General features: G+C 40.9%; 1 protein-coding gene across 2 annotated transcripts in view; it reads left to right on the top strand.

The window, feature by feature from the left end:
• The window catches only part of prkcq (protein kinase C, theta), a 50,976-nt gene that overhangs the window by 5,184 nt on the left and 19,166 nt on the right, over positions 1-26,626 (top strand). For both annotated transcript variants that reach the window (XR_011516233.1, XM_054739879.2), the window contains exons 2-11: positions 6,833-7,032; positions 9,509-9,569; positions 10,345-10,525; positions 10,612-10,643; positions 10,725-10,810; positions 15,539-15,668; positions 17,865-17,974; positions 23,286-23,415; positions 23,498-23,664; positions 24,448-24,621. Coding sequence is in view for 1 of the 2 variants with exons in the window: in XM_054739879.2 (XP_054595854.2) it covers positions 6,833-7,032; positions 9,509-9,569; positions 10,345-10,525; positions 10,612-10,643; positions 10,725-10,810; positions 15,539-15,668; positions 17,865-17,974; positions 23,286-23,415; positions 23,498-23,664; positions 24,448-24,621 (1,271 nt within the window). In the remaining variant the exon portion in view is untranslated. The remainder of the gene's footprint in view (positions 1-6,832; positions 7,033-9,508; positions 9,570-10,344; positions 10,526-10,611; positions 10,644-10,724; positions 10,811-15,538; positions 15,669-17,864; positions 17,975-23,285; positions 23,416-23,497; positions 23,665-24,447; positions 24,622-26,626) is intronic.

Here is a 26,626-nt window from a genome sequence, read left to right as displayed (position 1 = left end):
TAAACCGACCTTAAAAAACTTGGACGGATGAACCGCGCCGCAACGCGGCCTGGCGGGAATGCGGAAGTGGCGCTCAGGTCACCAAACAAAGGACAAGAAGCTAGAAGATCGCGCCGATGTTTACCAGATAAACCACGCTTTAAACCACTCTCTCGGAGACCTCTGTGTTCCACCCGGTTTTACCCAGCGGTCAGCCCGGCGTATCTCTGACTCAGAAGCTCTGGTGTTGTGCACAGTTAACTCCGGTTGTAGCTAGGTTGCTGCCTCCATCAGCTTAGCTCCCACCTCCGCATTAGCTTTGGGTTAGCTTCAGGTTAGCTTGTAGCTAGTTTGACCGGGTGTCGTCAGTTGATCCCAGCCTCACAGCCCCACCCTCAGCTCCTCCTCTCTTCCCTTTTATGGAATTGTCTGGGCTTGACAGAACCTGTGACACGGTTAAAATGGCGGTGGTGGCTACCTCCCATTTTAGCACAAAAACCTGTTATTGGAGTCTATGGAAACCCATTGTCCATATATGTATGTCAATGGGTGTAACCTGGATTTTGTCAGATATTCCTGCCGGTGATGGCGTAAGAACTACCTGATCTGCTTTGAAGCATGTTGGGACCACTCAGATGTGATAATTAACATGCTTCGGTCTGACTTTGTGCCGGTTAAATGTGACGTGTAGCCAATCAGAAAGCGAGGTGATGGAAGCACGCTGCATGCTCCTCCGCCATGTTTGTTTACTCCAGTGATGATTGATCTCTTGACCAGAAAGGGTCCTGTGTGAAATGGGTTCACGTGTCGGCTTCCTTGTGTCTCAGCCGACTATTTTAAATCCTGTTGTGAGAATGGAGCCTTAGGTTGTAAATCATCTTGTTTTCATTTTCATCACACATTAACATACAATCCAGTTAAATGTTGCTCTGATGCTAAATTAGGCTCTCAAACTGTTTTCTGTTACAACGAATATGCATACAAGGACTGAAAAACCTGCGCATACTTCATTTTTAAAGGTCCCCGGTATGAAGAAATCAGATAACAGCAGGTATTTTTGTTCTCCATCTGGTTATCTTTAGCTAAGACAGAAGTATAAAGTTAAAAAGACTCATCAAGGGTTCTTGAGTTTCTTTTCCTTTTGAGCGAAACCACAGAAGTTGCCCTACATATTATCAGAAAAACGGTGTTTTGCACATTTTATTTCCCATCAACTGACTCACCAAAGGCTGTGTTGTCATCAAGTGAATTTCTAGTTAGTATTCAGCATTTTTGGTGTACGATGTTGGCGTAAGCGGAACTGTACACATTCAGTTGGTTGTGAAACGGGGCTATTTTTGGATGAGCACATTAGCTGGTTAAGCTAGTGGGAGCTTGGGCCATGGGGAAGTGCAACATTAATGGTAACTGGATGGCTAATCCCACGTTCGCGACATGGTTAGTACTGGTTCCAGGCAATAGCTGGAAATTATAGCTTATATTTAATTTTAAAAAATTGCTTAAATTTGGTCAAAGTGGCCTTAAAAAAGGTCTTAAAAAGTCTTACATTTGGCGCCCCTAAACCTGCAGATACCCTGGACACCGCGAACGATTCGTTAGAAGAATCTTTTCTTTGGAAATGTTGAAACTCTCAGATTTCAGATTATACAGATATTTGTGTATTTTTAAGAATTAATTGTAGTAATATAATTGGCCACAAAATAAAGCACTTTTAGTGGAGCTTTATGGTATTTATGCCAAAATAGCTGTGTAATACATCATTTACAGTTCGTGTGAAAGTAGATTAAAACAGAGAAAGTAGGAGAATGGATTCAACGGTTGTTGGCTCATCAGCCCTGATGGACGTGTTAGAGATGGTAATTATTTATAACAGATAACTTGTTTGTGCTGTTTGTTAATTACTTACATAGCTTCTTAACTACTAACTTTGGGACTGACCTAATCACTTATGTACTTAGTTACATTACTTAATAACTTACAAGTCTATTCAACTAATTACCAATGCACTTGCCTATCTCCATATTTATGTATTTATACTCATTTATTTGCTCATCTTTATACTCACTTTTGGCAGTGTGAAGGTGCAGATGGAAGGCCTTTGTCCGCTAAGACAAAAGGTTGCAGGTTTGAATCCTGGCTGCGACCTTTCAGTGTAGCTAGCATGTTCTCCACATGACAGTTTGAATTTTCTACGGGTCGGGTACTTCAGGTTCTTCGCTCTAGAAAAACAATGTTTGGTTAATTGGAAGTGTGAGTGTGCGTGGTTGTTTGTCTTTATGTGTCCCTGTGATGGACTGGAGACCAGTCCAGGGTAGGGCTGGGCAACAAATCGAAAATTTATCGTTATCGAAATTTCTGACTCTTATCGAGATGATTTTTCCCATGTCAATAAATTTGATAATAAAAAATGAAAAGATGTGTGTAGGTTGGCAACACTCATGACCCTTTAACTCATTCATTGCCAGTGACGACTAAAGTCATTTTTACTGTGTGGGCGTCGGACGAGCCCCCGCACCGTGAGAACAAACATCTCAGCTCTGAAGCCGATTTTCATCCGCGTACGTCACACGTCACATGATCAGGAAGCAGAAAATCCATGTGTTAGGAGATCGTTTTGGGCCGTTCCTGTAAAAAAAATGTGAGGTGCGAACCGGAAAAGCTTCTGCCGATCACAATTCAACAACGGATTATGAAAGAACGGATAATGCTCGAAACACGCGGATTCTTCCTGATGCAAGAGGTGAGGCTCCGCTTTGTTTTGGTTGTTTTGGCGTCGACATCATCCTCGCGCGCAACGTTCTGACACTCTTAAAAATAAAACAGTAAAAACTGTGAAAAACGCTGGCAACGAAGGGCTTTAGCGATCAGGAAACGGCTGGCATCAAATGAGTTAAGAAGCTGTACCGCCTTGAGTCACGTAAAAATGTGACTCAACGTGATACATGTGACAGCCCCATCTAGTGGACAACCTTTGTATCTGCGTATACCAGTAGTTATCGTCCATTTATCGTTATCGAGGTAAAATCCTCAATATGTTGATTTTAGACCATGTCGCCCAGCCCTAGTCCAGGGTGTCCTCCCACCTCTCGCCCAGTGACTCCTGGAGTTAGATACCAGCTCACTGCCAAACTATGGAATAAATATTTCAGTAGATGAATGGATGAATGTACTCTCAGTGGCCTAGTGGTAGAGAGTCCGCCCTTGGACTGGGAGATTGGACTTCAAATCCCAGTTGGACCACACCAAAGACCCATTGCCTCCTTGCAACACTCAGCTTTAATGGGTTGGATTGGGGGGTTAAACCACCAAATAGTTCCCAAGTGTGGCCACAGCTGCAGCTCACCACTCACCACGAGGATGGGTCAAATGCAGATATGAATGTTACCAGTGTGTGATGACTAATGGGACTTTAACTTTCCTAATTATCGTTATGACTTGATTACACATAAACAGAGTTGTAGGAGCCCTGAAAAGGTCTTTTTAGATAATGGCTAAAAAGAAACCTTGTTTTTTTGTGGAGTGGTTAAAAATGGTTTAATGAAAGTTTTATGCACATATTCCACACTTATTGTTGATTTTGTGCATATTGAGTTCCAGCACCACACAGGTCTGGCATAGTCACTAAAGTTGTTTGGGTTGTTTTCAGGTGGATTGACTCACACTTCCTAAGTCCTACTTACTTGTTTACTTACTAACTTCCTTACTCACCTAACTACTCGTAAACTCACCTGAACACTTTCTTATAGCTACTTAATTACTTACTTTTCAGTTTTATTTTTAACGCATCCGTTTATGAATGTTCAAAAGAGCAGAGCAAACTTTTTTTTTAAGTGAATGAAGTCTAAATGACACTCTGGGTCAAAACATCTTGAATGTTGCATGTGAAGGTTACTGTGTGATGCACAGAGGGCTTCTCTCTGAGCGCTTTACCAGACAGCAGCTGGCAGGGCTGATGGATGGGCAGGCGATGAGCCGATGATGGAGAAACCCGCAGGTCACTTTGAGAGGAAGAGCTTAGCTGGTTTTATTGTTGCAGTGCTGGGAGGCCATGTGGCTTTTATGCAAGCGGACCAAAAACGCTGCTGGGCTATAACCCTGTTTATCTGTCACTGGTTTGATGGATGAATTTTCAAAGTGTCAGAATGAGCTTGTGACTCGTGACCACACAAGTTTTTCATAAATTACATTCATAATTTGGTTTAAATGCCATGAAGTAAATAAAAAAATTACCACGATGCACCTGTTTCAGGAACTAGCAGAGTGCCACATCAGAGTTGAGCAGAACACGACAAGATTTGGAGTCTTACTTCCTGATATATGAACATCTCTCCACTGATTGGCTAACAGCAGCATGACTCTACCACCGACTCTGTTTGCTCTGCAACGTTGATGTTTTAACTCCACAAATAACACAAGCCTGGAGGAGTTCTGCTGTGTGTTGGAGTTGCTAATGCTAACGTTAGCTTCCACTAGCTGAAACGTTCTCTGCTGTTTCCTGGACGCTAAACCAACAACAGCCTTCCCCGTCGTGAGTCCATGAATGTTAAGTGGCAGTGTGACGTGGATCTGTCGGGCTTCTCTAATCCTAGAGTTTCATCAGAAGCTAAAGCAGGAGATAGGTGTAGGAGACTATTTTCATGTTCAGCCTGAATGAAAAACTCAGAGTGACCCGTTATGATCAGAAATAACAAAAAAAAAAAAAGTCAGTGTTCCACACCTTCAAGTGGAAAATATGTGAAAATTTTGTTTTAAACAAATCTGGACACTTAATCTTTTTATTTATATATATATATATATTTTTCGTTTTTAACTCATGCTGGTTGTTTTGGTCAAATTGTACAGAAGCATATCAGAGCAGGGAAAAATAAAGAACATTCTCTTGTATTAGAGAGAACATTTCTTTTATTATTTAAAGATAATAAAGCACATTACTAAGCATCTCATCAAAACAAGTTTAACATCTCGTAATAATGCGAACACTTGTAGGTAAAACGGCGACATTTCGCGGGATGTTTGCTCCTTTTGACAAGTTATTGCTTGTTTTCCACACTGATGGAAAAACACTTCTGTAATTATGGCAGTTTCTGTTTAGCAGAATATAAAATCTCGGTAACACTTAAGTTTAGGGAACACAAATTAACCATTAATTAGCTGCCAATTAAGAAACCTAGTGAACTACCAAGTCTGAACTAGTCATTATTAAGCACTTATTAACAGCTTATTACTAATGCCGTAATTCTAACATTAACAGGCCATGAATTAAGAGTTTTACAATAATAAGCCATTCATAATGGTTTGTTAACTGAAAGTAAATGGTTTGTTGCTGATTAACGTACTAATTAGCTCAAATCAATATGTGGCTTTTAAAGAAGTAATTCAGGGGAACATATTCTTGCCTTTCAGTGTTTAATTAATACAGAACTACTAGTAATTAGGTATGAACACAATCTGACTTTAGAATGGGGAACATGTTCTTGCTTTCAAGTGGTTAATTGATTGTGGCTCTATTATGTTTATGTTTATGTATTTAGCAGACGCTTTTGTCCAAAGCGACTTACAATTATAATCGGCATGTTGCCCTTGAGGTTAAAAACAACAATAACAACAACTTCTTGACATAAATCATGGAGAGGAGGGAACAAGGAGTGGACAGTAGAGAGGGGGGACGGGTGCAGGGAGGGTGCTAGTTTAGAAGATGCTCTCTGAAGAGCAGGGTCTTCAGGAGTTTCTTGAAAGTCGAAAAGGAAGCCGCTGCTCTGGTGGTGCTTGGAAGGTCATTCCACATTTGTGGAACGATGCATGAGAAGAGTCTGGATTGTCCTGAGCGTGGTGTAGGCACTGCTAGCCGACCATCCTGTGATGACCGGAGCGGCTGGGCCGAGACGTAAGCCTTTGCAAGAGGATTCAGGTAGATGGGAGCCGTACCATCTCGGACTTTGTATGCTAGTGTTAGCAATTTGAATTTGATGCGTGCTGCTAGCGGTAGCCAGTGGAGCTCAATGAACACAGAGGTGACGTGTGCTCTTTTTGGCTGATTGAAGACCAGACGCGCCGCTGCGTTCTGGACCATTTGAAGAGGTCTCACAGTACAGCCTGGAAGACCAGTTAGAAGAGCATTGCAGTAATCGAGGCGGGAGATGACAGTAGATTGCACCAGGAGCTGGGTGGCATGTTGTGTTAGGTATGGTCTGATCTTTCGTATGTTGTACAGCGCAAAGCGGCATGAACGAGCAACAGAGGCAACATGATCTTTAAAGGCCAGGTGTTCATCAATCACAACACCCAGATTTCTAACTGCCTTTGAAGGAGCCAGAGATAGGAAGTCATGTGAAGTTTGTTGTTCATGTACATAATACCAGAACATAATATTTTTGGTTATTAATGCAGAATAATGATTACCCCTGAATTACTTCTTTAAAAGCCACATATTGATTTGATCTAATTAGCATGTGCGTTATAATCAGCAACAAACCATTTACTTTCAGTTAACAACCCATTATGAATGGCTTATTGTGATAAAAAAAATCCTAATTTGTGGCCAGTTAATGTTAGAATTGTGGCATTAGTAATAAGCTGTTAATAAGTGCTTAATAATGACTAGTTCAGACTTAGTAGTCCACTAATATGCATATTAATTGGCAGCTAATTAATGGTTAATTTGTGTTCCCTAAACTAAAGTGTTACCTAGATTTTATTTGTGCTTGTTTTTACAGAAGTAGAAACAGAATATTTGTGTCTTTGGATTTAGATTTCTTTCATGTTTGTCTCTGTAGGTTTTACTGAAGTGAAAGTGAAATCTTAATTCCTGCCTTTTGCTGAGTTCTGACAGTAAGGACGAGCTTTCTCGTTGCAGACAAAGGTCAAGTGTACAAGCAGAAGAAGCCCACCATGTACCCACCGTGGAGCACCACCTTCGATGCCCACGTGCACCCCGGACGCATCATGCACGTGATGGTGAAAGACCGGACGGCAGAGCTGAAGTCGGAGGCCACAGTGGCTCTGGACTCACTCGCCACGCGCTGCAAGAAGGAGAACGGCAAGCTGGAGATCTGGGTTGGTGCAGCAGAATCTGAGTTTTTAACACATTTGATAAATCCAGATGGGTTTGCTCACGTTGGGATCAAAAGGTCAAATGATGAAAAGAGGGTAATCCTCATTTTAGGTATTAAAAGCAAACACATCATCACTTTATCTGCACTGCACAGACATAAAGAGGTTTAATCCACTATGTCAAGATCTGTCAACAACATGAGATTATTCAGACCTGGAAATCTGCCTTGACTTCCCTTTTCCTGTGAAACTAAGGACACCGAATGACTCAAGGATGATGATTCACTGTTGAATGACAAGAATTAAACTTCTAGTGAACAACCTACACAGCGATTTTAGGAAAATGTAAAGTGCATCCTTTTTTAACACCTTGTCAGGAATATTCAGGGGTCAGAAACCAATTCAGTTTATTTCTATTGTGCCAATTCACAGAACAGGTATGGATTCACGTTTTACTAAACGCCTTTAACCGGTTATTCACGCCCCCTAGGGGCTAGTTGTCTGGGGGGGTTAGCTGGAATCTAACCCCCCCAGACAACCCAACGATATCTCAGATTTATAATACCATACCATACCATAGTTTATTTATACAGCACGTTTAAAACGCAGCATGGGAGCTGTCTAAAGTGCAGCACAGGCTAAACCAAAACACAACCACTCTAAGCACCTAAAGCAGAAGATAAAAATACCGATCAAAAGCAGATAAAACATGAGGAATACCAACAACACAATAAAACACTAAAACGAGTCTGAAAGCCACGTCGTAGAAGTGGGTCTTTAAACGAGATTTAAAACCCGCCAGTGATGGAGCCTGCCAAACTATAATGGGTAACGAGTTCCACCGCTTTGAGGCAGCATGTACAAATGCTCGTTCACCCCGTGATTTGTATCTCATCCGGGGCGTGCACAGCAGCAGGAGGTCAGCCGACCTCAACGTGCACGTGGGTACATAGGGAGTGAGCAGGTCAGAGAGATGGGGAGGCGCCAGGTCGTTGAGTGCTTTAAATACAAAAGTCAATAACTTCAACTGTACTCGGAGAATGACAGGGAGCCAGTGAAGAGGTTCCAGGACAGGGGTAATACGGGTACGTTGGTACGTATTTGTCAAGAACCTGGCAGCAGCGTTCTGGGCGACCTGCAGCCGATTCAGGGCAGAGACCGGAACACCGACTAGGAGGGTGTTTGCATAGTCCAGGCGAGAGGTAATGAAGGCATGGATGACTGACTCAAAATGCCTCCGTTCCAAGATTGGTCTGAGGCGAGTCAGGCGGCAAAGCTGATAAAAGCAAGACCTCACTACGGAGTTTATCTGTGGGGCCATTGAGAGTTCAGCATCCAGCTTTACCCCGAGACTTGTCACACACTGTTTGGGGTTGAACGTTAAAAGGTCACAAACAGGGTGAGAGCCATGATGGTTGCGGGGGTCAAAAACAATAGACTCGGTCTTCCTTTCATTTAACTTTAAGAAATTGGATGCCAGCCAGCCCTTCACATCGTCTAAACATGCAGCCAATCGCGAGCCCGCAGTCTCCTCATCCATTGCTGCATATAATCGACAGTCATCAGCGTAAATGTGATAGCTCAGGCCGTGCTAATCTGAGTGATACAGAGGTGCTTCTGAGCAGACCAGAGCGTTCTTAACACACCACACACGGCAAGAGTACCTGATGAATTCTCTTGTTCTATGATATCTTAGAGTCAGTTAGCTCGTGAGCAGCTTAATGTTGCCTGATGTTGTTGTTGCCTTTAATTATTTCTGTTTTTTCTTTTCCTAACGGTGTATTAATGTTGTGTTCTGTTGCTGTAGTGTGGAAGAGGGACGTCAGATCTGATCACATGACAAATTCAATCTACAGATTCAACAAACCTTCAACCGTTAGAGCTGTTACAGAAGTCAGACTTATCTTTAGGATTGTCGGACGAAGAATCACGTCAATAATCTGCATAAATGTGTGGCCTGTGATCTGAATCTAACAACTTTAGCCTGTGGGAGGAAACTGGAATACCCCCCATGTGCTGGGGGAGAACCCAGGGGGCCACAGACGGGACTTGAACCTGCAACCTTCTTGCTGTGAGGCAACAGTGCTGCCACTGCTCTTCCTATTCTCACTCACTAACTATAATGTTTCAGATGAAGACAGGAGTCAGGCACCTCTATAAAGGTTGTGGAAAATCAACATTGTCAGCAATCGCACAGCTCACCTAACCAAGAGTCCAAAGTAAATTCTGTCAGCAGTAAAGCCTTTTCCTGTGGAGCTTGGCATTCGGTGCCTACCCGCAGCTGTCTTCTCTTTCTAACCCAGAATCAAACAAACATTGTAAATAGAGGACTAAAATCAGCTCCACGTTACTCCTTCTGTGGGTGTTTTCTTTTGCCAGCTGCTGGCTCTGTTTCAGCTCAGCATGAGCCACGTCCTTATCTTTTAGATTAAAGTTCTCTCTTATTTTTCTCATTCGTTTGCATTTTGTTTGGTTCCAGCTGGAGATGAAGCCACAGGGCCGCCTGCTGATGGAGGCCAAATACTATCTGGAGAAAAGTGGTGAGCGATGCAAACGAAATGTTGGTTTTATTCATATTCAGTGAAATTATTAGAGCTGACGTAATTTTGGTGTGAGATTTTTGTTTTGGAATATAGAAAAAGAATCTAAAGGAATTAGATCAAATGATGAAATATAGTGAGTGGGTTTGCACGCTGTTGACTAGCCTCCCTTATCCTACGTGTTCTCACATGGCAGATAAGACCTTTGACCTTCTCCCGCCTGCTGCCTCCAAGCATTGTGACTGGTCATTTGAGCTCTTTATTTTTTTCCACTGGTACTTTCCTGACATTAACATCAAGCCAAAGGTCTGAGAACTCCCAGCAGCTACAGAGAAGAAGCCCTTTCACTGCTCTATATTTAGCAGATCGGGAAATCGGTGCTGAGAAGACGAGCGCCGTGTGTCAGGAACTTCCTCCCACATCCAGATGTTTGCAGAAGTTGATAAAAACAGATGTGTTGCGTTACCCATCAGTGCTGCTGAGTGGATTTGGGGAAGATTTATTAACATAAACATCAACCTCCCAGTTCTAATTCCCCGAGCTAATGATATGCAGATGTGTGACAGTGTGATTTAAATGAGGAGCTTGTGTTTTAGATGAATTAGCAGTCTTGTTTTGTGATTTTGCTCAAACATCCTGAGAAGCGTGGCGTGGTAAAGATGGCTGACTCACAGAGGCATGCGTAGCGAGCACTTCTCACTCTGCTGAAGAAGGTGAGAGTCTGAAACCGTGGTGTGAAGGCGGATCACTGAAGCGGCGCCGTGCTGTGTTTCAGACACTGCAGGTCAGACTGACGCTGACCCGGAGTCTGATCGGGGCCGAGACGGTCTGTTCACCCTTCATCAGCGACGCGGTGCCATCAAGCAGGCCAAAGTTCACGTTGTCAAACGTCACGAGTTCAGCGCCACGTTTTTTCCTCAGCCGACCTTCTGCTCCGTCTGCAAAGAGTTCGTCTGGTATGATTGAGACAGTTCGATCCTGCAAATGATCCACTTTCCTCGTTATGGTGTTAGTCATCTTCATGTCTTCTTTTCAACTGCAGGGGTCTTAACAAGCAGGGCTACCAGTGCAGACGTGAGTGTCGCGTTTTTTTCCACAGTCACACACAGAGTAGGTGTCCACCTTCAGGGTGTAACTGTGTTTTCTGTCTTTTAGAGTGCAACGCTGCTATTCACAAGAAATGCATAGACAAAGTCATTGCAAAATGCACCGGTTCAGCCATCAACAGCAAAGAAACGATGGTGAGTGGATCAAACTGAGTCTGCATCAGTCGGAAAATAATCCATTGTTGCTTTTATGCTTTTTCTGGGTCTTTTTCCGCTTCCTTCTCATCTGATGATGCAGAATTTGTGTGCCCAAAACTATTAATGAAACAGCTTCTGAAGCCTGCGGGGTTACCTGTGCAGGTACATTCTGATTTTTATAGATGCTTCAGGTCAGTGGGTTCCACCGGGGCAGCGACATAACCTAAAGGATGATGCCCGATTCTACGATGTGATTAAGATGTGTGTTAATTCAGGCTTTCAGCTCGAGTCTCGGTTCTATTTCGCATTAAACGTCACATGTAATGCATCGTTAGATTTTTTTTTCTGCGCTCAAATTTCCCAAATGACTAAATAAACTAAGGAGAGTAAAGAATAAACTCCTCATTAGAAATAACAGGCTGTAGTATTTAAGCAGAGTGAGGAAAATAAAATGCTGACAGAATAACTAGCATTTCCAGTCAAGCCCGGTTCACCATTTTCAACGTGTGAGAGACCCCAGCTGTGGCGGTGTTGGTCCTGCAGTGTGTGGTGTGCTGCAACACGGCAAAATCCACACACAGAAACATTCCCCCATCAGTTGGGAAATCTCATGAGTTAAAACAACGGGTGCTTCTCGATGTTGAGGCGCCTTGCTTACGAGGACACGGTCCTTCCTTGGTCAAAGAAAACGGTTAAATGGAACAGACTTGCATCACGTGACCGCGGCTTCCACGGCGGTCACGTAACGTCACGTGACACGGGAGATAACGCTATATTTTATACGTATTAGTTTCAATATAAATATATAACGAGACTTTTACTTTTTAAATTGTGTATATGTTTATTAAATTAAAAATATAAGTGAGTTACTACCCGCCAGCCACCGAAGCTGCAACTACTAAGCAACTAACCAATCATAGATAACTTCTTTGGATCTAAAAAAACATCACAATAGAACTATAGACACATTATTGTGTGTGTGTGTGTGTGTGTGTGTGTGTGTGTGTGTGTGTGTGTGTGTGTGTGTGTGTGTGTGTGTGTGTGTGTGTGTGTGTGTGTGTGTGTGTGTGTGTGTGTGTGTGTGTGTGTGTGTGTGTGTGTGTGTGTCTTCTCCATCCCCAGTGAGTCGTGGAGGATGGCTGCTTATACTGAGCCAGGATCCTCTGGAGGTTTCTTCCTGTTAAAAGGGAGTTTTCCTCTCCACTGTCGCTGCATGCTTGCTTAGTATGAGGATTGCTGTAAAGACACTGACACTAGTCAGTGACTTGATGCAATTTGCTGGGTTCCTTATATAGGAAACTTTATTTCTGATTGGCTTAATGAACTGTGAATTGGAATGTTTATGTGAAGTGCCTTGAGACGACTTTTGTCGTGATTTGGCGCTATATAAATAAACTTGAATTGAATTGAATTGCTGTGAAACTCGCACACAAGAATTTCACTCGCATGTACTGTACCAGTGTACCTGCACATGTGACGTGACAATAAAAGTGATTTGATTTGATTTGATATGTTTGTTCATGCATGATGCCTCAAGCATACGGACTCCATGAGTAATGAGATCAATGAACTTATGCAGAGGACATCTGACTTAGAAGGGATGGAACTGGAGGTTTCTGTGTATACAGAATTCAATACAAGCTATTTAGGAAATGAAATAGACCCAGATAATAATCTTCTTGTCTCTATCAAGAAAAGTTGTGCGTATTACCCACAAGAGCATTTCAACAACAGCATCTATACTGAAGGCAAATTCTCAATCATACACTTTAATAGCAGAAGCATGAACCGGTATAAACTTTTTTATCCTATAAATGAATACCTGCAACATTATGTTCACCCTTTTAGTGTTATTGCCATCTCTGAAACTTGGTTCAATAAGAAAAAGGGAGTTAATTTCCATGTAGATGATTATAATCTTGAATATGTAAACAGGAAAAATAAAACAGGAGGTGGGATACATCCATAAAACAGTAAAGTTTATGGTGAAAAAGCACGTCATTAGCTTTGGATGACATAATGGAATGTTTTACGGTGGAAATTCTTAATGAAAAGAAAGAAAACATTATTGTAAGTTGTATATAACGGCCACCCGGTTCGAATATGGACGTCTTTCAAGAAAGGATGGAGAATATTTTTTCTACAGTGAACAAAAAACCAACATACATATGTGGTGACTTCAATATAGATTTGTTGAACCCAACCAAACTTAAAACAACTGATGCTTTCATTAATACAATGTATAGCATGTCATTTTATCCTGTAATCACCAAACCAAGTAGAATAACAACACACAGTGCCAAAAGTATTGATAATATCTTTACTAATGATATGGCAAATGATGTAATCAGTGGTCTCTTCATATCTGATATTACTGACCATTTGCCCATTTTTACCATTACTGGGTGTGAAGTAAAGAAAGACACAGAACTTGACATGGTCACCTACAAAAGAATAAAAACAAAGGAATACTTTCAATAATAGTTTGTCATCACAGGATTGGAGTTCGATTTATAGAGAGACCGATGTGGACAAAGCATGTAACTCCTTTTTAGAAATTTTTGATTCCTTATATAATACTGTCCCATTATAAAATGCTCCAAGAAAAATAAATCTAGATGTCCTTGGCTTACAAAAGGAATATTAAATGCTTGTAAAAAGATAAATTATCTTTATAAAAAAATGTATCAATTCCAAAACTAAAGAAGCAGAACAACGATATAGGATATACAAAAATAAATTAACTAATATAATAAGACACAGTAAAAGACTGTACTATAGGAAGATATTATATGATAACAAAAAATAATCTACAAAGAACATGGGACATATTGAATGGTTTGATTAAATACAAAACCACAAAGACAGGATATCCACACTATTTTCGAGATGCACATGGAAACAAATGTAATATGGAATTAGCAATAGATGGCTTCAATTATTTTTTTTTTAATATTGGACCAAATTTAGCAGGTGAAATTCGAGACATCCCAGTTGGACAATTTAATGAAAATATGAAAGTAAACACACACTCAATGTTTCTTGCAGCTATAACCGAACAAGAACTTATAAATATTGTTTATAAATGCAAAAGCAAACATTCTACTGACTGTCATTACATAGATATGTTCCTGGTGAATAAATACTCAATTCTGCTTGACAAATTGGAAATATATGGAATTAGAGGTGTGGCATTGAACTGGGTAAGAAGTTATTTAAGTGGAATGGTACAGTATATTAATACTGGACAGAAAAAGTCAAAAAATCTTGACATTGTGGTGTACCCCAGGGATCAGTACTGGGACCTAGTTTGTTCAATTTGTACATTAATGAAATTTTTGAAACATCTACATGACTAAAATTTATTTTATTTCCAGATGATACAAATATATTTTATAGCAGTGACAATTATCCAAATCTTATCAAAACAATAAATGAAGAATTGGTTGTTGTGAAAAGATGGATGGACAGCAATAAGTTGTCATTAAATTTATACAAGACGAAAGCAATACAATTTGGTAATCAAGAAACAAAGTTTGAGTTGCCAATAAATATAGATGGTTTTCAAATTGAAATGGTACAAGAAAGCATATTTTTGGGAATCACAATAAACCGTAAACTGTCATGGAAACCTCACATCAGACACACAAAACAAAATATCTCAAAAAGTCAATCGATAATAAATAAAGCCAAGTCATTTCTTGATTGCAACACACTTTGTGTATTGTATTGCTCCTTAGTTCTCCCTTATTTTACTTATGACGCTGAGGTATGGGGGAATAATTATCAATGCTCCTTACAGCCGCTTTATATATTACAAAAAAGAGCGGTATTGAATTGAATTGATTAAGGCTGGATTCTTAGAACACACAAATCAACTTTTTTTACAATCAAAATGATTAAAATTACAGGATATAATTAAATATCAAACAGTTCAAATTCTTTTCAAAGCATTTAATAAACTTCTACCAAATAATTTACAAAAGCTATTTATAATTAAAGATCCGTCACATGACCTAAGGAGAGATCAAATATTTAAATTACCACTGGTGTGAACAACACGTAAAAGCTTTTGTGTGTCTGTGTGTGGAATAAAAATATGGAATAACTTAAAGACGGATCACAAACAATGTCAAAATATTCAGATTTTTAAAGCACACTACAGAAGAACAGTTTGGTTAAAATACATTACAAATGAGAATGGGCGATGATGTGAGTAAAGGTGTATGGGAATACATTATATAATCAATGATATTAACAAGAATTGTTAAATTGTCTACATTACCAGTATTATTATTGTTATGATTTTCTTTGGTCATAAGGTTGTTGAATTTGAGTTTTTTCTACATATTGAATGTTAAACTATTAGTGAAAAATAGGGGTGAGCTTGAATAGGCTTGGCTTGCGCCCACTCTCTTTCGAACATGCCTACAACAATGTCAGCTTGATTTATTATTGATTTATCTTGTGAGGTTTATTATTGATTTATATCCTGTTTTTAATTGTGATGTTACTGGCATGTTGGAAATAAATAAATAATGATGATGAAAAGACAGAAATGTGGAAATGCTCTGGTTTCACTTTTATAAATAATAATCACAGTGGAAATCCCACACAGATGCATGCTTGTGATGTAAATCCTTGTTCTGATTGATTAGATCTAGAATGATGGAGCCGTACACTGGTGGCAAAGGTCCTTTAGTCTTTCTGTGTGATGTGTTGCAGATCCACAAGGAGCGCTTCAAGATCGACATGCCCCACAGGTTTAGGGTCTACAACTACAAAAGTCCCACCTTCTGTCAACACTGTGGGACTCTGCTGTGGGGGCTCGCCAGGCAGGGGCTCAAATGTGACGGTGAGGAAGCACCTTTAGATATTCGTTAATCTTATTCACATTAGAGAGAAAGAAATTACAGGTGGAGATGCAGCTATAACCAAAAAGTAGCAACCTTTGAAGTTTGGATGCAAAGGAAAATAAAAAACCAGGATCTTCTGATCAGTTTTTAAATATTAGGATTCAAGTGTCCATAGTCTTCCAGGTTCTCTTTCCTATCTGTAAGTTTCAATGTTATGAAAGGCATCTGGAACGCTTCTCAATTTCCACCCAAAACAGTAATTCTTGGCCCTAAACACGACTAAACCCTTTGATTTAACAAAAATTTATAAAATCACAGGTAACGCTTCCTTTTACAGTCCCTTATTACTAAGTACTTACATGGTAATTACATAGTAAGTTAAAGTGTATTATTGTATAATTTAGGTGTATAATTGTAACAAAGTATAATTATTGTGTAAAGCTGTATTTACTGGGAATGTTTAATACAAATAAAAACTAAAATTGAGCCTGAGTTACATGGTAATAACGGTTTAAGAACTCAGAAACAATAATACACTTTTACTTACAATGTAATTACCATGTATGTACTTAGTAATTAGGGGACTGTAAAAGCAGGCGTTACCAAATCACAACACCTTAAAAGTGAATCTTTCGTTGACTTTAAGTAAAACAATTACACAGAAAATTTACATGTAATTAAATTACATAAAGTCAAATTTTTGGGCCAACCATTTTTTCAGTGTAGTTTCTGCAACTTGAGGAGGGGTTTGGTGACCAAATACTAACAAAATTAGACATGAACAGAGAATTTGTGAGTAAATTTTTACAAGACAACCTGCAGAAAAGCTGCTATTTATTAGGATTTGTGTCCCCGTGTGTAAAACGTACCAATTCAGTGGTCAGGAACAGTCTCAGCCCAGTGTGACTTTACCAGCTGTGTTATTATTTCTCTCTGACCCACCAATGTAGGTCACAGATGTTTACCCTGATTTTATCACAGTGTCTAAAAAAGCAGGTCAGCATGACTACCTTTTGTTCTCATGTTACAAAACCACATTCAGAGACATTTAGTGAGACTTATAGAGTTATATTTTATTTACAGATGTCAGATCTGTGTTGAGATGATTAAAGATTAAGGATAATGAAGCTCAGACATCCTCATGATTATAGATCTTGCATGATATTAGATGATGATGATGTCATTTCTAGATTATGTTAGATAAGAGCTTGGATAAATGTGTCAAGGTGAATTTTATTATTATTACTTAGTTTTCAAAGGAAATTTTAATTGAACGTAAAAATGTTTTTAAAGAAACAAATTAGTTATTTGGTAAATTTAAACTTATTTCTGCTAAAATGTACAGATTTAGACTAAAGATTTCTTTCAAATGTCTATTTAAGTTGGAATTATGAGGTATTTTATTGTCATTCCAGATTTAAACTAAAACAAAAGTTTTTATTTTGGCCTAAATGAACACAAAAATAACAATACCACAAAAAAAACAGTGAAAAACAATAAAGTAAATATAAATACTGGGTTAAACTAATAAAAATGACCAAAGAGATAAGAATAATATCAATATAGATAAATAATGATCAAGTACATTTTGTGATCTCAGTTCAAACTTAAACATTCGCATTTATAATTATAAAATACAACCAAAGACATAAAATCTTAAATGAAACAAAATATTCAACAATATTTATAAAAAATTGATATAAAATCCTTTTGACTTTTGTCTGAATAAGATGGAGGAATAACAGACATGTCCCACTTCCTAAAGAGGAGAGCGTTACCCGTGAACACACAGATTTCTGGGTATTTTTAATGCTTTTTGTAACATAAGAGGCTTATTTTCCAAACCAATGGAGATAATTTCATCTGAGAAGCTGAAACAGTCTAAATGATCACATGATTTCCACCGGGGAATTATGACAGTTTAGTACACAACATGCAGAGCTTCCAACGACTGAGATGGCAGGAAATATTTTCCTTTTTACCATCACTCCATCAGGAATCAGCTTCGCAGAAACGTGATGCAGCTGCTGCAGCAGCTGTGTGAAATAAGCCACTGAATCTGTATCAAGAATTTATTTACTATGCAACAGAGCATTCACCAAAACACTAAGAATAATTTTACAGTTAGGATATTAAAGTAGTAATGAATATTAACATCAAATGGCAAAACTGGGTTTATTTGGTTTTTTGTGCAGAATGCAGCATGAATGTTCATCACAAATGCCAGAAGAAAGTGGCCAACCTCTGCGGTGTCAACCAGAAGCTGATGGCAGAAGCTCTGGCCGTCATCGAGAGCCAGCAGCAGGTCAGATCAACACACTTCCTGTGATGCTTCAGAGCCCAATGGCTGCACCAGACACATGGTGGTGGATTATGACGCAACAATCCCAAACTAACAACACTCATTCTGGTACTGTTTGTATGTGCAGATCCCAGCTTTCAAATTCCTACCAGTATTCTAAAAACAGGAAACTTAAAACAGGAAAAAAGTCAAAAGCGTGCAAAAAATACTCTGATCGGCAAGAGCGGCAGAGCTGAGGCAGGCTTGAGATCAAAATCCATGAGCTGAAAGTCTGACGAGGATAAAAAGAGGTAAAGAGATACCGTCAAAGAGGCAAAAACATCATCAGTCAAAACACACAAACTAGGAAAAGCTAGAATGTTGACGGTATGGCCGCAGGGAGAGACTGAGGAGAGCTTTATGTCGTGGGTCACAGTCGAGAGGCTTGAGTATGTTTGCAGCTGGAGCTGCTCATGTTTAAACATGAAGACTCGAGAGCCAGACAGATTCAAATCATCACAGCCCCACAAGTCTGAGCTGATTCGATTTAAAGAACGACATTTATAAGCACCATCAGCCCTCTGCTTACAGCACCTCTCACATAAACTCTGGGGAATCAAACTTTTAACGACCATTTTATTAGGATTGCATTAATGAGTGAATTATCAACTCTCTGTATGCTGAGCTCCCATCAAATGTGATGCTTTAATTTCTCTCATTGCTTTGTTCATGCTCATCACCAGTTGTGTGAATAACTACAAAGGTGTGACGTTGGTGTGCGTGTCTAAGACCTCGTCACTGCTGATGGATTTTAATGGCAGGTGGGAACTAGAGGTAGTCTCAAAAGGACACCATGGCATCTCTGGGAAATTTACAACATTTAAGATGACCAATGGTTCGCCGGAAGCTACTTTTGCTAGCACAAACAAATAGTTTATCTTTGTTCTGCTAACATCACATCAATGTCAGCACTAGCATCTGTAGCATAAAGCAGCTAACGTTGCTTATTTGTTGCTATGTGTTGCCACAGATAGCACAGGACACGATTCTGTTTGAAATAACACTTTAAAAGCTGTTGTTGGAGCTCTGTCCTCCTGTAGCCACACTCAGTTCATGCTGAAGTAGCTCCGGAGGCCACCTTGCTGACACACGACACTTATTATCTAAAACTGTACACAGGTAAGACACAGCCCTCATGTGGCCAGTCTGACTGAAAGCTGCCATCAGCTAGAACACACATAAAGAGGCCTAGAGATCAGTGTCTAAGTCCCTTTAAAAACAAATCACAGTTTTTGAACCAGAAATGAAGATAAAACTCTCAGCAGCTTTATAAAACTATTGTATAAATTAGGGCTGCACGATATTAGGAAAACCTGCGATATTCGATAACAGTGCTTAATATTGCGATATCGATATTACTCGCGATAAATGAACAAATACTAAAGTATGCTTACTCGTGATAAATGAACAAATACTAAAGTATGCAGTGTTGTCTGGCGTGTGACGTCTGCTCTGGGTTCAAAGCAAACAAAAACTAATGCATGAATTCCATTACAACATAACATTTTTATTGCAAAAATATGCAGCTGCACCTGCTACTGTATTAGCGGCTGCACCCGCTACTGTATTAGCAGCTGCACCTGCTACTGTATTAGCGGCTGCACCTGCTACTGTATTAGCAGCTGCACCTGCTGCTGTATTAGCGGCTGCACCTGCTGCTGTATTAGCAGCTGCACCTGCTACTGTATTAGCGGCTGCACCTGCTACTGTATTAGCAGCTGCACCTTCTGCTGTATTAGCAGCTGCACCTGCTACTGCATTAGCAGCTGCACCTTCTGCTGTATTAGCAGCTGCACCTGCTACTGTATTAGCGGCTGCACCTGCTACTGTATTAGCAGCTGCACCTGCTGCTGTATTAGCAGCTGCACCTGCTACTGTATTAGCGGCTGCACCTGCTACTGTATTAGCAGCTGCACCTTCTGCTGTATTAGCAGCTGCACCTGCTACTGCATTAGCAGCTGCACCTTCTGCTGTATTAGCAGCTGCAGCTGCTACTGTATTAGCGGCTGCACCTTCTGCTGTATTAGCAGCTGCACCTGCTACTGTATTAGCGGCTGCACCTTCTGCTGTATTAGCAGCTGCACCTGCTACTGCATTAGCAGCTGCACCTGCTACTGCATTAGCAGCTAAACAACAAACTGCATGCATGCAGTTTCTCAGTGACTTTAAAACATCACCTCCACCATAAAACTTTTTCTGATGCTCCAAATACAGAAAAACATCCCTTACCAGGGTTTTTAGAATAAATAAAAATTCAGAAAATATGTTTAAATGTTAAATAATAGTAAACATCACTTAAATGCAACAGCAAATTCTCTCGTTGCTGCTGAACATTTTCTCCACTTATGTGGTTACGATATAAGGCTGTTGCTGTAACTGGGAAGTGAACTGTGCTGGGCCAAACTAGGAGAATATTAAGATTTTCTGAGGGAAAGAGAAAAACAATTGTCTACCTTTCAGAAGAGGAACTGGCAAAAAAACTACATGGAAAATATGTGAAAACGTTTGTTTTAACCCCAAATTGAACAAGTTTACCTAGATCTTAAAAAGCAGCTCAGATGATGAAACTGCAACTATGATTCTGATAACAAGCTAACAAATTGAACTAGCTCCTCTAAGATAAGAGGCTAGCAGAGCTTCTGACTGACAGTTTATGTGCAGCAGCAAATCAACTATCCTGATTAACAAGGTTATAAAAGCTCATAAAGGAAAAATCACTTTGATGTGTGGGGGAACTTTTCCAGGCCCTCTCTAGCAGGGTGGGACTGGGAGGAGAGTGCTGTAGCCTTTTAGCTGGAAGCTAACCGGAACCTGGGGCTAACGTAACCACCCGGTGGAACACTAGCGACATGAAGGTGGGTTGGTTCACCCCGGCACGGTAAAAATGATTACCGACACCGAGCGGACTCACGTACACGTTTGAAAGCAGCGCTGAATCCAGAAACCTCAGCACAAAGTGTGTCTGTTGCTCTGAGCCAGAATGACGAACAAGGGAACGGCGCCGCTAACTCAGTTTGGGTGTTGCTTTTATTGCGTCCCCGGCTCTCTAGGAGAGATGAGGAGGGGAGTAATAAAAGTGGTGTGTGGATTAAATAATAATCAACGTGCTGTGTCACAAAAAAAACAAGAAGTTTATTACAAAATGAATATTTACAACATTAAAAGGAATCTCTATGTACAAAAACAAAAGGAGCTTATCTACAAAACGAAGGGGAGAACGGAAAACACCAACCCAAAAGTTGTAGGGAATAAACCGAGGATAAAAAGAGCGGGGGAGATCCAAAGTCAAAGTCCACAAAACGTTCCGAAGTCAACAAACCAAATGGTCAAACCCTATATCCAAATCCAAATACCAAGAGTGTGTAAACCGAAGACGAGCGTGAGCAATACGAGTTTTTACCAAGAAAGCAACCGAGGAGAAGAGAATAGTATATACTCCGAAGAGTCTACACTACCCTGGACCTTCTCGTTGACTGAGGGCCGGAGAGCAGCTTTTAACAGCTGTCAAGTGATTATGAGCGATTACAAACAGCTGTTCACCGGGAGACAGGCGAGGCAGAAGCCACTGAGGCCATCCTGTGGCCGAAAAGGGGCATGGCACATAACACTTTCCATCCTAAGGGTCTACGTAGGGGGCGGGCGTATTACGTGAACTGACCCATCTGATTGGCCGCATATCAGAAGGACTACATTTGATTGGTCAAATAATACTTCCGCTTAAAAAACAGAGCTGGTTTACAAAAAGCTGATGTATGACACGGATGGAAATGTTGAACCAAACATTTATGGCTGTTTCTGGCGTGCTTTGCGATGGGCCTATCGCACTTCCTGTTATCCCAATGACGATAATTTTTCGATATATTGTGCAGCCCTAGTGTAAATGTTGTTTTTTAAGCAGAACCATAAATGTCACACCAGTGTGTGCAGAAATACCCTGTAGTGTATTTGGGATTTGGATCACCACGAGTTGTGGTTTTCACAAAAATAGCTGCATTATTAACAGTTTATGCATTTGCACTGGTTGCACTATTTAAGTTATCCCAACTCAAGTTTTACAATTCTGAGTGGAAGTGTGTTTAAAAGCATTTTTACACAACTTTTCATTTAATTTCTCAGAAGAACCTGGGACAGCAGTAGCTCAGGAGGTAGAGCGGGTTATTCAGTAACCGTAAGGTTGCAGGTTCGATCCCGGCTCCGACCAGAGAATTCTGCTATTGTGTCCTTGGGCAAGACACTTAACCCTCCTTGCCTGCTGGTGGTGGTCGGAGGGACCGGTGGCGCCTGTGCTCGGCAGCCTCGCCTCTGTCAGTGCGCCTCAGGGCAGCTGTGGCTACATTGTAGCTCATCCCCACCTGTGTGTGAATGTGTGAATGACTGATTGTGTTGTGAAGCACCTTGGGGGGTCGTAGAACCCTAAAGCCGGGCGTACACTGTGCGACTTTTTCACTTTTTTGAGCCGATTTTCCAGTCGTGCGAGAAGCCACGACATCGGGGCGAGTTTTGCGCCGAGCGGTTGTGTAGTGTACAGGGGGTTACGAGAGGCGATTAACACCACGTGACCAGCCGCCGATCAGCAGTCGTGAGGTCGCACGGACTTCTGGTGTGTTTAATATTTCGCTCGTCCCTCGTGAGGGTATCGCACTGTTGAAGTGGCGCTGCGAGCAGCTACGATCCAAAAAGTATCAGAACCGCTCACGGCGCATGCGCGCGCAATCCTGCATCAACGCCGGCCGGTCGCTCGCTATTTCCCTAATAACACACGCTGTTCGTTTTTGTTTCTACACGTTTTTTTACTCACAAAGATTGTCAAGAAGGCGTGTTTGTCGTGTTCATGTCAAATTAAACTGGTCACAAAACACAGATTCACTTTCTTTATTTCGTTTTCCTCATCCAACCCCCATAAATCCCTGTGTGTCCTCCTGCAGCACTCCCGAAGGACAACAGGCAAGACAAAAAAGTCTGACGTGTTGAGTAAAAACTGCTATTTTTAGCACATTTTTAGGGCCGACGTGTTGCTACCAGACGTACAGTGTGAGCAGTCAGGTCGCATGCGAGAACTGGGTCGTGCAGTGTGAGCACATGACTCGTGAGATCTGCCCTGCGAGGAAGTCGTACAGTTTGAGCTGAAGCTGAACGCTGCGAGTGAAAAAGTCGCACAGTGTACGCCCGGCTTAAGAAGGTGCTATACAAATACAGGCCATTTACCATAATTTCAATAATATTTAAACTGTTGAACACATTTACTTTGATGCTGCTTGTGTTTTTTTCTCTGAAGGCAAAAAGCACCAAAGACAGTGACATCATTAGTCGAGAAGGACCAGTTGGCGTTGGCCAGCCGGGGGTGGTCCGAGCACTGTCTGGGATAGTAACGGGTCTGCCTGTTGCAGCCACACCTGCAGGCAAAGGTTAGTAACTTCTACCTCATAGATTCTGTCTCTGTCCTTAAGAAAACTCTTTTCACACCAACTGTTTGGCTTCTTGTTGCAGATATGGTGGGTGTTTTGTGGGAGGGGCCACCAGAGGTCAGCAGGTCGACCCCTGAGCAAGCCTCAGAAGAACCTCTTTACGCTGTCCCAAAAAAGGATCACCAACCTAAATTCACCATCGAGGATTTCACTCTGCACAAGATGCTCGGGAAAGGCAGCTTCGGAAAGGTGACAATATAATTTAAATAAAAATGTCACCAAGGCGGGTGTTCTCCGTTTGTTAGCCGTTTAGCTAGCTGAGCGAGGACACACGGGAGGTGTCTTGTAGCCTAGCCTTGGTCAAAAATTACCCAGAATACACTGCGGTATTTTCAAAAGGACGGCGGATCAAAAGCCGGCAGCTACTTCGGGGACAATTTTCAAGTTAAAAAGTAAGTCAGCTAATTTAAAATGTTTTTTTAGATCCAAAGAAGTTATCTATGGTTGGTTAGTAGCTTAGTAGTTGCAGCTTCGGTGGTTAGCGGGTAGTAACTCACTTATATATGTAATTTAATAAACAATTAAAAAGTAAAAGGCTCGTTATATATTTATATTGAAACTAATACGTATAACATATAACGTTATCTCCCGTATCACATGACTTTACGTGACCGCCGTGGAAGCCGCGGTCACGTGATGCAAGTCTGTTCCATTTAACCATTTTCTTTGACCAAGGAAGGACCGCGTCCTCGTAAGCAAGGCGCCTGACCTCGCAAGACATCGCCTCGCAAGGCCAGGCGCCTTGACACTGAGAAACACTATGATTTTTGGAGTGAATGGATGGATTGTCTCACAGCTTTTGAGAAAGAAACTTTTCCCACCAGACCAACATTAGTTAGATCCTTAACCAGACCATGTGATCATGCATGTTTGTGCTGCCTCTGTCCTCTGAAAACCACTGATTCATTTCACTGCTGCTTCATCACAGCAGACAAACGCTGCCGCTTTAAGCTGCTTCCTCTGTAACCTCAGGTGTTTCTGGCCGAGCTGAAAAGGAGCGGCCAGTTTTTTGCAGTGAAGGCTCTGAAGAAAGACGTGGTGCTGATGGACGACGACGTGGAGTGCACCATGGTGGAGAGGAGGGTTCTGTCTTTAGCCTGGGAGAATCCCTTCCTCACACACCTTTATTGCACGTTCCAGACAAAGGTGAGGATCCAGGAGAAGCTTCAGAAAATACAGCCATGACTCCTTTAGCCGTTATGAAATAATTTAGATTATTTTGTCGCTCAGTTATTTAAAGATCAACTTTACTCATGTTTTAATAGATCTGCAGCAGTCTCGGTAATAATGTAAGTCGTACTCTGGGGAAACAAAGCCCCAGTGCACCTGGTGGAGGATGTAGAGCCACAGGAGAAAGTAGCTTGAGACGACAGGATGTGGAGTCTTATTTCCTGATACTTCGACATCTCTCCTCTGATTGGCTAACAGCATCACGACTCTGTTTATTCTGCAATGTTGATGTTTTATCTCCACAAATAACACAAACCTGGAGGAGTTCTGCTGTGTGGTGGAGCTGTTAATGCTAACGTTAGCTTCTAATAGCCGAGACGTTTTCTGCTGTTTCCTGGACGCTAAACCAACAACAGCCTTCCCCGTCGTGAGTCAAGATGGGTGAGTCCATGAATGTTAAGTGACAGTGTGACGTAGATCTGTCAGGATTTTCTAATCCTAGAGTTTCACCATCTGTTTTCTATCAGAAGCTACTGCAGGAGATAGGTGTAGGAGACTATTTTCATGTTCAGCCTGTATGAAACACTCAGAATGACTCGTTAAAATCAGAAACAATCAATAAAAGATGGTTTCTCAGTGAACCACACCTTTAATGCAAAATCTTTCAAAAAAAACACTTACAGCATAAAATATAAATAGGTGGCAAGTTTTAACATTCAAAATCCCCACGTTCGGTTTGACTTATTATATAAAAATATAAAGTTAAGCAACATGAAAGAGAACTAATAAACTGGGCTCATAACACTTATTTACTAATAAACATAAAAAGTAAACAACCATGATAATAAAAATTAAGATAATCCAGTCTTGTTTAAAGACCAAATTGCAGGTTAAATTTATTTTTATTTCATACAAATGATTATTGTGGGTATTTTGTATGACAATACATAACAGCCCCTTATTTCAAGTAAAAAACCCCTTTTTTAGCAAACCTAAAAACACGTTTTTTTTATTATCTTAACCTCTGATGTTATGGGGGGGAGTTATAAGCTAGTCCTGCCTGAAGCTCAGTATGGCCAGTAGGTAATTTTTGAGTAAAGAGGTCGTGTTATCAAGTAAGTGTGTGTGTGTGTGTGTGTGTGTGTGTTCACTAGTTTAGCATTGTGCTCATTTTTCTTAGAAATGGTAAACTAATGTGTGTGTGGAGGCTGTACAAACTCCAGCAGGTCGGACATCGAATGCACAGGTTTCCAAATAAGAGAATGTAACAATCTTCTGTTCCCGGTGTTTCGTGCAGCTAAAAACACGGTCGTTTGTGGTGCACACTTCAGACTTAAGGATTACAATCTCAGTGATGTGATGGGAGTTCAACATGCCTCCTATCCTCCAGAATCCCGTGGTGGAGCATACCTGTGGGCTCCTAGATTGGCGTCACAACCAGGTCAGGGAGGTCCGCGCTGAGCTCCAGAAGAAGATAAGGAGCTTTTAAAAATTGCTAGCGGGCCAGGGAAGCTGGTTTCTGGGTCGGAACCAGCTGAGAACCACCTGCCCTGAATAGGCGTCCCTCCCTCTCTAAAACGCTAAGCTACGTTACGTTAACGGATATTAACGAGTGTGAAAGCTGACAGATGCTCATTATAGTTTATTATTGTCAAGAATCAATATTATATACATATATACATATATATATATATATATATATTGTGCTGTCCTCGCCCTGCGTCTCTTAGTTTCACCTTGCTAGACAGCGAGATAACGATGCTCCAATAACCAGACTTGTTTTCCTTCTTTGTGCTGATTTATTGAAGAATGGCCTCTGACCATTGCCTTCTCTTTGACCATCGTAAAACTGAAAGTACAAAATACTGTATTAGCTAACTAACATTGTAAACTAGCTTGTTACCCGCTTGCTGCAAGCTAACAAGATAAAACTTTCAAATGTACAAATTATCGTACCATTTTTACATAAAACAAAAGATAA

This window comes from Nothobranchius furzeri, chromosome 1 (assembly GCF_043380555.1).
Source record: "Nothobranchius furzeri strain GRZ-AD chromosome 1, NfurGRZ-RIMD1, whole genome shotgun sequence".
Taxonomy (NCBI): Eukaryota; Metazoa; Chordata; class Actinopteri; order Cyprinodontiformes; family Nothobranchiidae; genus Nothobranchius; species Nothobranchius furzeri.
The sequence above is the reverse complement of the archived record's forward strand: the minus strand, read 5'-3'. Positions and strand labels throughout refer to the sequence as shown.